The following is a 14,853-nucleotide window of genomic DNA, read 5'->3' on the forward strand; positions in this document are numbered from 1 at the left end:
GAGATTGTGCTAGGAGGAAATAACTTCGCAGTTATAAAATTAAACACCTCCAGCAAGTTGTTCCCAAGCCTAGAAGGTGAAAAGGAGCATTGCCCATCATGAAGAGAGCCCTCGAAGGCAGTTAACTATTCTTATAAAAATAAATAAATAAATAAATAAATAAAAAGTACATATGCCCCTGCCCCACACCTATACACATACACACTGGAGTCTAGCAGTTCATACACCTGTTTGATGAAGAACTTTCTGGTTACACAGCCTTTGCTGTTCATCCTTCTCCTCTACTTTTAACCTTTTCAAGAATCACCAAATTATTTTCCATAAAAGTTGCACTATTTTACATTCCTCCCACAATGTACAAAAGCTCCTATTTTGCTAAATCCTTTCTAACAGTTATTATATTTTTTTATTGATTATAGACTATCCTAGTCTGTGTGAAGTGTGCTTCTGATTTCCATTTCCTTAATTGCTAACAATGTTAAATTAAGTGGGTTTTTATTTTTCTTTCTTTCAAATGCCTGTTAACCACTTCAATACTTCTCTGTTTTCTTTGGAGAAATGTCTACTCTAATGTATATTTTGCCTATTTGTAACCGGGTTGTCTTTATGATACAATTATAATATAGTCTCGATAATAAATTCTTATCAGATATGATTTGAAAATTTCCACCCTTTTTGTTCCCTTTTCACTTTCTTAACTGCATCTGTTGATGACAAAAAGGCTTTAATTTTGACCAAATCAAAAATGTATTTATTTTTTCCCTTTGGCTACTTATGTTTTAAGTAGTATAGTTAAGAATTCATTCCTACAATGGTAGAGAATGTCCCATCCTCCAGAGGGAGGATGGACAACACACTCTATGCTACACCTGAGGAAGATGGGTCCTAAAATTGGGGCAGCTTAGAAGGTTCCTACTCATGACCACAGAAGGTGAGCTCAGATCTACAGGGATGCAGAGGTCACTTAGGCTCTTAAGCTGAATATGGGCCCCAGATCACATCAAATCGATGGGGTTTACAGTCAACAATATTTATATCCCTTTCCCATATTAGGGAGCTACTCTCTTCCCTGTTGCAGCTTTCTGGTCCTTTTCCCAGCCATGACATTATCTCCCTGGACAATAACTTGGGTCCACATGCATATCAGATTTCAGGCTCAGGAAAAACAAAACAAAACAAACAAACAAACAACAACAACAAAAAAAAAAACACTAGTATAGCTACAGGCCCTTTGGAATATAACTAAAATATGCCTACTAGCTATCTACAAAATGGAGGACCCCCACACACACACACTCTCCATCTGCACTATTCCAGCATTTAGGTCCATGATTGCTCAACAATTTGTTTGGCTTTGTATGTTAACTCTCTTGTCAACCACCAGGTGCCAGATGCTAGCATGATGCCAACCAGACTTCCCTGGACAGATGACCCCACCAATGTGTCCTGGAGCTCTGATACCCCAGAACCCCACCCCACTAGGAAAAGAGAGATACAGGCTGGGAGTATGGATTGACCTGTCAATGCCCATGTTCAGCTGGGAAGCAATTACAGAAGCCAGACCTTTTACCTTCTGCATCCCACAATGACCTTGGGTCCATACTCCCACAGGGTTAAAGAATAGGAAAGCTATCAGGGGAGGGGATGGGTTACAGAGTTCTGGTGGTAGGAATTGTGTGGAGTTGTACCCCTCTTATCCTATGGTTCAGTCAATGTTTCCTTTTTATAAATAAAAAATTTAAACAGAAAAAGAATTCATTCCTTTATCCAAGGTCACGAAAATTCTTCTGTGCTTCCATAGTCTTGTCTTTCACATTAAAATTTTAATCCAGCTGGAATTTAGTTTAGCACAAGTATTGAGACAGAGTGAAGGTTATTTATTAACTAGATCAAAGTTCCCTATTTTGTTATTAAATAAGAATTTATTTGAAGTCTTGAAATGCCAATTTTTGTCAATCTTAATTTTTTTAAATGTATAACTAAGCTATTTTTACATTGTATTCTAAAGTGATTATTTTATGTGTCTCAGATTTATTTTATTTTTAACTAGATGGCTAACGGTTTAGAGTCTAGTCTTTAATATTCGGGTGTAGCTGCCTATCTCCCCATGATTTCTGTCTAGGAAACACATCAGGACTTCACTGTTCCTTCATCCTGTCCCTTTTCCTTTTCCCCCAAGATCGTTTAGTTGGTGAAATATGCCATATATAGTAGATACATTTTTAGGATTATCCTAGTAACTGAAATATTGACATTATATTTTCTTTAAAAAAACTTTACTTATTATACCCCAAGGACTCCATAACACCCAACCAAAAAGAGGTGTGTACTCCTATGTTCATAGCAGCACAATTCATAATAGCTAAAACCTGGAAGCAACCCAGGTGCCCAACAACAGATGAGTGGCTGAGAAAGCTGTGGTATATATACACAATGGAATACTATGCAGCTATCAAAAACAATGAACCCACCTTCTCTGACCCATCTTGGACAGAGCTAGAAGGAATTATGTTAAGTGAACTAAGTCAGAAAGATAAAGATGAGTATGGGATGATCCCACTCATCAACAGAAGCTGGCTAAGAAGATCTGAAAGGGAAACTAAAAGCAGGACCTGATCAAATTGTAAGTAGGGCACCAAAGTAAAAACCCAGTGGTGAGGGGTAGACATACAGCTTCCTGGGACAGTGGGGGGTGGGAGTGGGTGGGAGGGATGGGTCACAGTCCTTTGGTGGTGGGAATGGTGTTTATGTACACTCCTAGCAAAATGTAGACACATAAATCAGTAGTTAATTAATATGAGAGGGGGGAAATCAATTGTATGTCTCAAAGTTTCTCAAAACACAAACTGAATCTTTTTAATATATAGGCTATGTATTTGATATGCGGACTCTCTCAAAAGCCTAGACCAAGTAGATTAGAAGCATCCAATAGCACAGCTATATACAAGATACTGGATACTGTACAGCAAACCATAACAAAGGGACTTTTCAAAGTTAACCCAATTAACAAATAATGTGATGATAATATTAACTATCGATTGTCTTTTTGAACCCTAAGACAGCAGGAACCTCACATCTCCACTATAGAGCCCCTACTTCCCCCAGTCCTGGAACCCTTGGATAGGGCCCACTTTCCCGTATGCATCTCCCAATCCAAACCAAATAATATTGCATCCGCCAATCACAACCTAACCAAAGCAACGATTGCCACCTCAACATGCTTCACCTCAGGCTGTATCCAGAGACTTCACGTGTGGAATGACAACCCTTCAACTTCATTACTCGGGTGAGACCTTTCCTTTTATAGTACACTCTAATTTCATCTCAGGTAGTTCACTTTCTAACAAAGTCCCATAACCTAGATATACACCAGTTTCTGTGAGAGAGAGCTTATGTGCACACGTATCCATAAACTACTGCAAAATATATACCTGAAAGCAGAAGTACACTAGAGTTTGCAGTGAGTACCTCCCTAACACTGCCTCTCCACTATTCCAAGCTTGGGATCCATGATTGCTCAACAAATTGTCTAGCTTCATATGTTAACTCTCTTTTCAATCACCAGGTTCCAGATGCCACCAGGATGCTGGCTAGGCTTCCCTGGATTGAAGACCCCACCAATGTGTCCTGGAGCTCAGCTTCCCCAGAGACACACCTTACTAGGGAAAGAGAGAGGCAGACTGGGAGTATGGACCGACCAGTCAACGCCCATGTTCAGCGGGGAAGCAATTACAGAAGCCAGACCTTCTACCTTCTGCAACCCTCAACGACCCTGGGTCCATGCTCCCAGAGGGCTAGAGAATGGGAAAGCTATCATGGGAGGGGGTGGGTTATAGGGATTGGGTGGTGGGAATTGTGTGGAGTTGTACCCCTCCTACCTTATGTTTTTGTTCACTAATCCTTTCTTAAATAAAAAATTTAAAAAAAAAACTTTACTTATTTGAAATATATATATATTTATTTATTATAGGGTAGAGACAGAAAAATTGAGAGGAGAAAGGACATAGAGAGGGAACTAGACAGAGAGACATCTGCAGCCCTGCCTCACCACTTGTGAAACATTCCCCCTGCGGGTAGGGACCAGGGGCTTGAATCCAGGTCGCTGTGCACCGTAATGTGTGCACTTAACCAGGTGTGCCTTGCCTCGCTCCCTTGACATTACATTTTCTAAAGCATTTTATTATTTCAAGTTATGTACAGCACCTCTCAGCACTACCCTACAAACAAAGCAGTTTAGTTGTTGCCAGGAGCCGGGGTTGGAGGAGGATGTGGAATGACTGTAGAAAGGTTTGCTATATATTTGAGGGCTGATTAAAGATTTTTAAAACTAGACCTAGATGGCTGCACGATGTAAATATACCCAAACTCACACTCAATTCCTAACTTTAAAATAAGCATTGTGAATTTTGTTATGTGAGTTTTACTAGAAATTTGTAAAAATACTAAAAGGAGACAGGTATATTTCTAGTATTCAGGTGGAGCACTTCCTTCTAATCATGACCTCAAAGGCAAAGACACCATAGTGCAAATGGCAACATAGGAATTTAAAATGCATATTTAGTTTAAAAAATAGCACAAGTCAAAAAAACGATATGCTAAGAAAAAATATTTGTAGCATAATAAGCAATCTCTCATATAGCAATAAAAACACGAATGCCATTCTAACAGAAAATAGTTAAATAACTACATCAGATGTTCACCATGATAGCATGGAAATGCTTAATAAGTATGCCAGAAGCATACTACATGCAAATAAAATTACTTTCCTGTAGGGAAATTGTGAGGATATGGTTGAGCATGGTGTGGGACCTCCCATTGAAAAGTGGGTGCCAGGATGGCATGACCTTTCTGTCAGTGGCTCTTTACCTGAGATTTAGCATGGAGGGAAATGACCACCAGGAAATGTCTTCTCTGTAAGCCTCTTTGCCTCACAAAAGACTCTACATGCAGCCCATTTCTTTGTTCTCAAACCAGTTGGAAACAATGGGTTGAAACATGCAGAAGAATGAAGCTGAACCACTGTATTTCACCAAATACAAAAGTAAATTCCAAGTGGATCAAGGACTTGGATGTTAGACCAGAAACTATCAGATACTTAGAAGAAAATATTGGCAGAACTCTTTTCTGCATAAATTTTAAAGACATCTTTAATGAAACAAATCCAATTACAAAGAAGACTAAGGCAAGCATAAACCTATGGGACTACATCACATTCAAAAGCTTCTGCACAGCAAAAGAAACCACTACCCAAACCAAGAGACCCCTCACAGAATGGGAGAAGATCTTTACATGCCATACATTAGACAAGAGTTTAATAACCAACATATATAAAGAGCTTGCCAAATTCAACAACAAGACAACAAATAACCCCATCCAAAAATGGGGGGAGGACATGGACAGAATATTCACCACAGAAGAGATCCAAAAGGCTGAGAAACACATGAAAAAATGCTCCAAGTCTCTGATTGTCAGAAAAATGCAAATAAAGACGACAGATGTCAGGGTCTCTGGCTGGGTGACCTCCAGGGGAAAGGTAATGGGCCGGTTCTTTCTCGCTTGCGCAAGAGACGACACAAAGTAAAAGACACTGGGGAGACCTGCAGCGTGCTCAGACCTCAGATCTCAAGTCTCAGGTCTCAGGTCTCAGGTCTCGTTTATTAGCAGGTGGGCAAGGTTTAAGTAGAAAACCAAACAAAGAACATTATTCAAATTTGTCAGAAATTACAGGTTTCTTAAAGGTCGGCTTGCCCCCATGGTAGGGGGCTGGTATGGCAAGAATTGATGCAGATACATAAAGGTCAAGATAGTTAGTCTCCTGATGCAGGCATTTAATTACCCAAAGGCATTTGAGGGGAGGAGAGAGGCTGAACCACTTAAGGCAAGATAAGCAAATTAAGGATATCAAAGGGCACTGCTAGGAGTGTGTGATAAGGTGTGTTCTCCTCTGTGAACTTTGAGTAAGTGAGTATTAAAGTAGATGGCCATGTGGCCTGCAGTTATTGGAGGGAAGTACTGGGGTTTCTGTGGGCTTGAGAGACTAACAAGTCAAGCTTAGTCTGGGAGACCTTTTCCCTCTTGGCTCACCTCTATGACAAGAGAGACTTACCAGCGGGGTGTCTGTCCAGACCTCCATCCAAGGATGGGAGAGCTCCCCTATGCTCTACCAAGCTATCACATAGTCCCAACAGACAATGAGATACCACTTCACTCCTGTGAGAATGTCATACATCAGAAAAGGTAACAGCAGCAAATGCTGGAGACATTGTGGGGTCAAAGGAACCCTCCTGCACTGCTGGTGGGAATGTCAATTGGTCCAACCTCTGTGGAGCACAGTCTGGAGAACTCTCAGAAGGCTAGAAATGGACCTACCCTATGATCCTGCAGTTCCTCTCCTGGGGATATGTCCTAAGGAACCCAACACACCCATCCAAAAAGATCTGTGTACACATATGTTCTTAGAAGCACAATTTGTAATAGCCAAAACCTGGAAGCAACCCAGGTGTCCAACAACAGATGAGTGGCTGAGCAAGCATTGTGCTATATGTACACAATGGAATACTACTCAGCTGTAAAAAATGGTGACTTCATCGTTTTCAGCTGATCTTGGATGACCTTGAAAAATTCATGTTAAGTGAAATAAGTCAGAAACAGAAGGATGAATATGGGATGATCTCACTCTCAGGCAGAAGTTGAAAAACAAGATCAGAAGAAGAAGAAAAAAAAAAAAAAACAAGTAGAACCTGAACTGGAATTGGCGTATCGCACCAAAGTAAAAGACTCTGGGGTGGGGGTGAGTGGGTGGGGAGAATATAGGTCCAAGAAGGATGACAGAGGACCTAGTGGGGGTTGTATTGTTATATGGGAAACTGGGGAATGTTATGCATGTACAAACTATTGTATTTACTGTTGAATGTAAAACATTAGTTCCCCAATAAAGAAATAAAAAATAAATAAATAAATTGTTCATGAAACATTCCCCTGGTGATCTCTGGTTGCATCTCTTGCTACATAAGCAGGGAGAGATCCAGTCAGCTCATTCCTACTGCCCCAGACATTCTTTCTGGGCCCCACATCTGGTGTGCAATAGAGCAGGTAAGCCAAGAGTTTGTGCCCAGGAAGAGGCCTCACCACCACGAAGAGTCCAACACTTTCCACCTATCATGCAAGTGAACTCTTATAAAAATAATATCCGAGGGCTGGCTGGTGGCACACCTGGTCAAGTGCATGTGTTAACCATGTGCAAGGACCCAGGTTCAAGCCCTGAACTCTACCTTCACAAACAGTAAAGCAGTGCTGCAGGTGTTTCTCTGTCTCGGTCTCCCTTTCCCTTTCCACTATCCCCTTCCCCTTTTTCTGTCCTATCAAATAAAGGTTTTTTTTTAAAAAAAAAAAAAAAAAGAATACAATGCTTTAAATAATAACAATACCTAATACTAGTAAAAGTGTAAGGAAAAGGTACTTTCACATAATGCAGGTAAGTACAGGCATGTAAATTGGTGTGATTTTTCTAGAAGGCAACCTGATCACGTCTTTAAATAAAACTCAACAGATTTATGTATAATTAAACCTTTCTTATATGGGAATCTCTTTGAGAACATGATGGAAACAACAGAATCCTTCCTGAACAAATATACACATACAACTTTAAGAGGTTCATGAACATTTTGTATTCCACTCATGATATACCAAGTTTGAAATCTCTAACTTTCAGTCAGGATTGGGAAAATGAAATAATAAAATCAATGTAAGTCATTTTATAAATATGGATATTTTAGAGATAAGTTATGGTAGCCAACTTAAAGAATAATGCTTATTTATTACTTTAGTAGTCTATGGCAACCTTAATGATTATTTTCAAATGACTGGATCTGAGGATAGAGACTTAAAAGCCAAACATACCTTTGATTCTGAAACAGTACATTCTCCAGGTGTTGGCAACTTCTCTCCAACTGGTGTGATCAGGAAATGTTGAGCAAATCGTGAATTTTCCAGTATAGCTGCAGTTTCTCCACCCACTTCAACACTTTCACCTTCCTAAAGGGTAGCATGAAAACCACATTAACAGGTGCAATCTGGGAGCTAGGGAGATAGTACAGAAATTTATTTCATTTTTTAATTTTTATTATCTTTATTTACTAGATAGAGACAGTCAGAAATTGAAAGGGAAGGAGTGATAGGAAGGGAGAGAGAGACAGAGAGACATCTGCAGCACTGCTTCACCACTCGCAAATCTTTCCCCCTGCAGGTGGGGACAGGGCTCAACCCAGGTCCTTGCACATTGTAATATGATAGCACAGAATTTTACACAAGAGACTTTTATGCTCAAATCTTGGAGATCCCAAGTTTAATAGTTGGGACCACCATCAACATGAGCTGAGTAGTAATGTAATAATACAAATAATAATATATAAACATTTTAAAAAAGTGAGCAATATCATTTTGGTCTCCATAAGGAAACAAGCCAAAGCAAAGCAATGTGACTAATGACTGACACTTTAGAATAAGATTCTACACTTCTGACAGAGCATGTTCAGTCAGTGTTGCTAAGTTCCAGATGGAACTGACCAGTGTCATAATCAAGTTTTCATTGGTGACAATGCTAGTCATAATGAAAAACAGACTCTTTGTGCCAGGGTCTAGTCTCTTCTCACTAGAAAAATACCTTTCTCTGATGTTTTACCTTGTTCATCACTAAAAGGACAGTTTTGAATTAGTTTTTTTTTTAAAAAAAGATGTATTTATTCTGGCTGAACAGTGCTCTGGTGTTTCTCTCTTTGTGTCTTTCTCTCTTCATCTCACTCAGAAATAAAAAGTAAAGAAAACACTTTTTAAAATACATTTAAAAAGATGTATTTATTCTATGTGTGAGAGAGCAACTGATGAGAGAGCATCACTATGGTATATGTTGTATCAGGGATCAAACCTGGGGCCTCAAATATCAAAGTCCTATACTTTGCCTCCTGAGCCACCTTCCTACAGTTAGAGAATTAGCGGTTTTAAAATATATTTCCTGAAGCTGGGTGGTGGTGCACCTCATAAAACACACACATCACACTACACAAGGGCTCAGGTTCAAGCTCCTGGTCCCCACCTGAATGGGGAAGCTTCAAGTGTGGTGAAACAGTATTGTAGGTGTCCTTCTCTGTCCTCTACCTCTTCCTTTCCTCTCAATTTCTGTCTCTATTCAAAATACAAAAATAAATACAAAAATATTAAAATACATATTTATTTGAGCCCCAAGTGTCTATGAGGTGTGCAAAGGGCCCATGTCTGGGGAACTAGGAGCAAGCACAGGAAATTATTCTGTTTTCAACCTTAGGTCCACGGGTTCTCATGCACCAGATTCTGACATGAAGACAGTTAACCAGAGACAAGATATTTATTAAGGGCCTAGATCTAAACACAGGGCAGCCAGCTCATGGCAGCAGGCCTATAGGCCTGCTCTTCATGGTGTGTGTGGGGGGGGACAGGACGAGGACACACAAGACACTCCTCTTCTAGGGGAATCTCCGAATAATATTAAGGAGGTAAGGGCATGCAGTCAATACACAGGTAGAAAGGTCCTCCAGTCTCACACAGACAGTGTGTCTGTTCACATAAGGCCCGCCAATGAGAGCACAGATATGGCTCATGGTCAGATCCATCCTCCAGCCAGCATGCACACTATACACCTGGGCATCAGGAAACAATCAGTGACCCCCTGGCTTGAGGCAGATGGAGGTTTATCCATTGTGCAGGTGCCTAAGCAGGCACACTCACTACTGCTTACTGGTAGGACGGTGAGAGTGGGGTCACTGGGAGGACTTAAGCACTGGCTTCTCTCAGAGAAACTCTGAATGGAAATAAATGGACAGAGACTTTTTTTCCCCTCTTGATTTGCAAGCTATGTGTGGCTAGGAGGGAGGAGTTCAAGTCATTTCCATCTTATCTCATTTCTGGGTGTTCCAAACCCTGCTCCCTTCAGATAAAGCCTGCTTGCTTGTATCTTTCTAGATATTAGGGTTATGCAAAAACAATGTCTAATTTATACTAAGTACTGGTGTTTTGTTTTATTTTCTAATTTAATTAAGCATTTATTTATTGGGTTGTTGGAAAAGTCATGATGCATTTTTGCATAGAAAAAACATAGGGAGAGGGAGTCTGGGCGGTAGCAGTGGAGTAAGCGCAAGTGGCGCCAAGCGCCAAGGACCAGCATAAGGATCCCAGTTCGAGCCCCCGGCTCCCCACCTGCAAGGGAGTCACTTCACAGGCGGTAAAGCAGGTCTGCAGGTGTCTATCTTTCTCTTCCCCTCTCTGTCTTCCTCTTCTCTCTCTATTTCTCTCTGTCCTAACAATGACAACAACAGTAACTACAACAACAATAAAAAACAACAAGGGCAACAAAAGGGAAAATAAATCAATATAAAAAATTTTTTAAAAAAAGAAAAAATATAGGGAGAAACTCATGACTTTTCTGAAAACTCAGTATTTAGGATAGAGACAGAGAGAAATTGAGATGGAAGAGAGAGAGAAAGTGCAAGAGATTCCAGCAGCAATGTTTCACTACTAGTGAAGCTCCCCCCCACCATGGTAATGTGTATGCTCAACCAGGTGTGCCACCACCTGGCCTCTTGTACTGGTGTTTTAAATAATATTTTGCTTAACAAGAATGCTGCTATTTTTTTTTTTCTAAACTACTAGACAAAGTCAGTTGTTTCAGTGGATTTTCCCACTCTGACTCTGTAAATTTATAGGGGCAGACAGGCATCAAAAAGCAAAGTAGCAATGAAAAAGCACTAAAGGCACCAGTGTATCAGGAAGTAGTTCTGATATTTGACAGCGCTACCATAATAAAAACTAACTAATTAATGTTGGATCTTGGTGAGAAAAGGATTAAAATCTAAGAGGAGCAAAAAAAAAAAAAAAAAAAGGAAGTCCTTCTACCTTTGGAACAAATAATAATCATTTCCTCTGTCCACTGAGCTTACAGTGTGCACCAATGTTTTATTGTATTATTACTACTTTTTTGTAGAAATTCTGCAGAATGGGTATTATTTATCCTGATTTTATAGTAAAGCAAATTAGGTCTCAAAGTTTCTGGTAATTTGTTGGAATCTACCCATTAATAGATCTCAGAGTCAGAATTTGAGGACAGATTTCTAATTCCAAAGCCTACACTTTTTCACTTTGAGAAAAGAAGGCCACCTGTGGTATGAATATGAATTAGTGTCATCACTAAATACCAATAATTCCTTAATTTCAGAACATGGCTCAGAAACTGAAATGCTCTTATACAAGTGCTCCTTTTTTCATCTTGCTTCTCTATAATTTCATTAATCTGATGCCTGAAAAACAACTCTTAAAGAGCATTTCTTATGTTTTTTAAAATATTTTTTAATATTTATTTTTTATTCCCTTTTGTTGCCATTGTTGTAGTTATTATTGTCATCAATGTTGGATAGGACAGAGAGAAATGGAGAGAGGAGGGGAAGACAGAGAGGAGGAGAGAAAGATAGACACCTGCAGACCTGCTTCACTGCTTGTGAAGCGACTCCCCTGCAGGTGGGGAGCCAGGGCTGGAACAGGGATCCTTACGCAGGTCCTTGCGCTTTGCGCCACCTGCGCTTAACCCGCTGCGCTTAACCCGCTGCGCTACAGCCCGATTCCCATAAGTATTATTTTTAATGGTATTGTGGCTATGTAGGAGAATACTTTATTCCCAAGCTGGAGTAAAATAAAAATGCCTGCAACTTACTTTCAATAATTCAGTAAACTCAAGAACTACCATCACCACCACAGCTGAAGAAAAATATTTAAAATATCAAAAATCATGATTATTTTTATTTACCTTAAATGTGAAATTTGTATCAAAGACTAGCTCTTCTTCATGTCCTGTGATTCCTCCATTGTAAATAACTTGATACCTTTTGGCTGGCACTGTCTTAGGGAGTTTGAAGAGTCGAAATGTTGCAGAAACAAAACGACAGTCACCTGAAAACAGGATTTATCTATGGTTCACCTCCAGCACACCAACAGCCATTGGTTTGCTCGTCAGGTGATATGTGTACATATATTATAAAGATGATTTGCTTCTTAATAAGCCAACAATTGTTGGCTGTTAACCAACAACTATCTTCTCAAGTATTTCACTCTTTCAATCAGCAACTTCAAAGTGCTTGAATAAATGCTGGACTCCGGGAGGTTGCTATCAAGTAGGGAGACAAACTAGGGGTTTTCCACAAAGCATAAAGTCTCCCTCAATGGTTGTCACTTAGGAGAATTTGAATATAATAGTCCCTGCTATTCTTTCTTTTCTATTCCTTTTTCTTTTTTCTCTTCTTTTTTAAAATTTGCTTTCCTTTTTGTTGTCCTTGTTTTTATTATTGTTGTTGTTGATGTCATTGTTGGATACAACAGAGAGAAATGGAAAGAGGAGGGGAAGATAGAGGGGGAGAGAAAGAGATACCTGCAGAACTGCTTCACCGCTTGTGAAGCGACTCTCTTGCAGGTGGGGAGTCAGGGGCTCGAACCCGGATCCTTATGCCAGTCCTTGCGCTTTGCACCATCTGTGCTTAACCTGCTGCGCTACTGCCGGACTCCCTTTTTTTTTTTTTTAAATCGCTGGGGGTCAGTCCAAGTGCTAAGAATCCACTGCTCCTGGCAGCCATTTTTTCCATTTATTGGATAGGACAGAGAGAAATTGAGAGGGGAGAGGGAGATAAAGAGGGAGAGAGAAAGAAGGACAGCTGTAGACCTGTTTCATTACTCCTGAAACTCCCCTCTTCCCCTGCAGGGGGGGGTCTCTGGGGCTTGAACCTGTATCTTTACATGGGTCCTTGAATTAAGTACTATATATGCTTAACCAGGTGTACCACTGCCTGCCCCCCACACACACACTCCCACTATAGTTTCTTACCAATCACAGATTCTAGTTCTTTGTTTTGAACAGTAATGACATGGGCATCAACCAAACGTGGAGGACAGAACCCAATTTTTTGGGCAAGGATGGCAAGGTCCTTCCAGTACAAAGCACCACCCAAGCACTCTCCTGAAAAAGAATAAAAAGCAAAACACAGACAGATTAATATATTAGTCTTCCACACAATTCATTATAATTCATATTAGTTAAAATTAAGGTCCTAGAAATAGAAGAAGGGCCCACGTATTCCCTCAAGGTAGTCATGAATAAAATCTAGATGTGCTAGCTAACGGCCTATTTGTAACTGTCAAGGGATGACAATGTGCTCCACTTGGCTGTCATCATAACACTCATGGGTGTATTAGATCTATTAAAGTATTATAAGTATTAGTCTAAAAAGTACTATATGCTGTGTGAGTAAAACAATATTAAAAAAGAAATCACAGAATTGACTCAACTCCAGAGGACTATTACAATGAACTGCTACTAGAAAAGTAACCACTACTAATGTTCATAAGGTAGTTTATGGGTTTAAAGTATATTACATCAATAAATGAGGAACAACTTAAATGCTCACCAATAGAGAAAGAGTCAAATAATAAATTATAGTATGCCCTAGATTGCTGAAGAGGAAACCCACTTGACTTTACATTTTGAGGACATCTGCACTGTGCCCCAAACCCCTTTATGTCTGTGAACCAAAGCTGGTTATCTTGGAGAACAGCTCTACTCTTCTATTGTGGTTCCTCCACATGCACACAGAAATCTGCCATGGGGTCAGCTATGGAGTCATCCTGGCCAAGTTCATTATTTCTCATGGAGTGGGGAGATGGTGAGAGGGGTATTATATATCTCACTACAATGAAAGGGCTCAGTCAGGCTGGATCTGAGTTCTGGAACACATATTATTCCTTCTCTTCCCCCAGCACAGGTCTGAAATTTCAGAGTCTCCATGGAAATGATTTAAAAAATAATAATAGACAACTCAATCATGATGATATCATAAAGGAATTAAGTGAGCAACCCTGGAACATTGTCCTCATTTCTACACTAAATTTCTTCAAAGCATTTTTGCATTCAGCATCCATTTAATCTATGTAACAGTCATATAAGGCAGACTGTACTCTTACTTGCATTTTACAGTTTTGGAGAGCAATGACTCAAGAAGCTTCATTAACATGGTGGGCAGGGGTAGATAGCATAATGATTATGCAAAGAGACTCCTATGTCTGAGGCTCCGAAGTCCCACGTTCAATCCCTTACACCACCATAAGCCAGAGCTGTTCAGTGCTCTGGATTTAAAAAAAAAAAAAAATGGTCAAAGTCATACCATTTGGAGCAGCAGAACCTAAGTCTCTTTGGCTTGACCCTTCATGTTCCATTCATGTTCTCTTGTCACAAGCCTGGACTTTAGCAGAATGGACCAGTGTACCCAAACAATCTCACAACTAAAGCAAATAAATACCTACCCCATAAAATTTTGTGCTTCCTGGTCTCTTCTGGCAATTCAAGGCTAGCATAGATGTCACTGAAATACAATTCCCCACCATGCTGAAACAACAGAATTAGTACAAATAAGATTAGAATATACTAGGTCCAGATAGAAAAAAAAATGGAGGGGATAAAATCAGTTTTTGAAAAATCAATGAAAATATTTTTGTTTTTTTTAAATTTTTTGATTATCTTTATTTATTTATTGGATAGAGACAGCCAGAAATTGAGAGGAAAGGGGGAAAGAGTGAGGGGGAGTGGCAGAGGTCACTACAGCCCTGCTTTACCACTTGCAAAGCTTTCCCCCTGCAGGTGGGGACCGGGGACTCGAACCTGGGTCCTTGTGCATTGTAACAAGTGCGCTCAACCAGGTGCGCCACCACCCAGCCCCAATGGAAGTGATTAAGCTGACCCTTGTGAACAACGAATAGTTGTCTCACTAGTTATAATCAGTAGTCAAATGC

The 14,853-nt window shown here is 40.0% G+C and overlaps 1 protein-coding gene across 1 annotated transcript in view; it reads right to left on the reverse strand.

Moving 5' to 3' along the window:
• Nucleotides 1-14,853, reverse strand: part of AS3MT (arsenite methyltransferase) — a 37,626-nt gene that overhangs the window by 13,836 nt on the left and 8,937 nt on the right. Inside the window, exons 6-9 of the mRNA XM_007530652.3 lie at nucleotides 14,368-14,449; nucleotides 12,896-13,027; nucleotides 11,828-11,970; nucleotides 7,900-8,034 (exon numbers count right to left, since the gene is read on the reverse strand). Coding sequence (XP_007530714.1) covers nucleotides 7,900-8,034; nucleotides 11,828-11,970; nucleotides 12,896-13,027; nucleotides 14,368-14,449 — 492 coding nt within the window. The remainder of the gene's footprint in view (nucleotides 1-7,899; nucleotides 8,035-11,827; nucleotides 11,971-12,895; nucleotides 13,028-14,367; nucleotides 14,450-14,853) is intronic.

The sequence above is a fragment of the Erinaceus europaeus genome, chromosome 14 (genome assembly GCF_950295315.1).
Source record: "Erinaceus europaeus chromosome 14, mEriEur2.1, whole genome shotgun sequence".
Lineage (NCBI taxonomy): Eukaryota > Metazoa > Chordata > Mammalia > Eulipotyphla > Erinaceidae > Erinaceus > Erinaceus europaeus.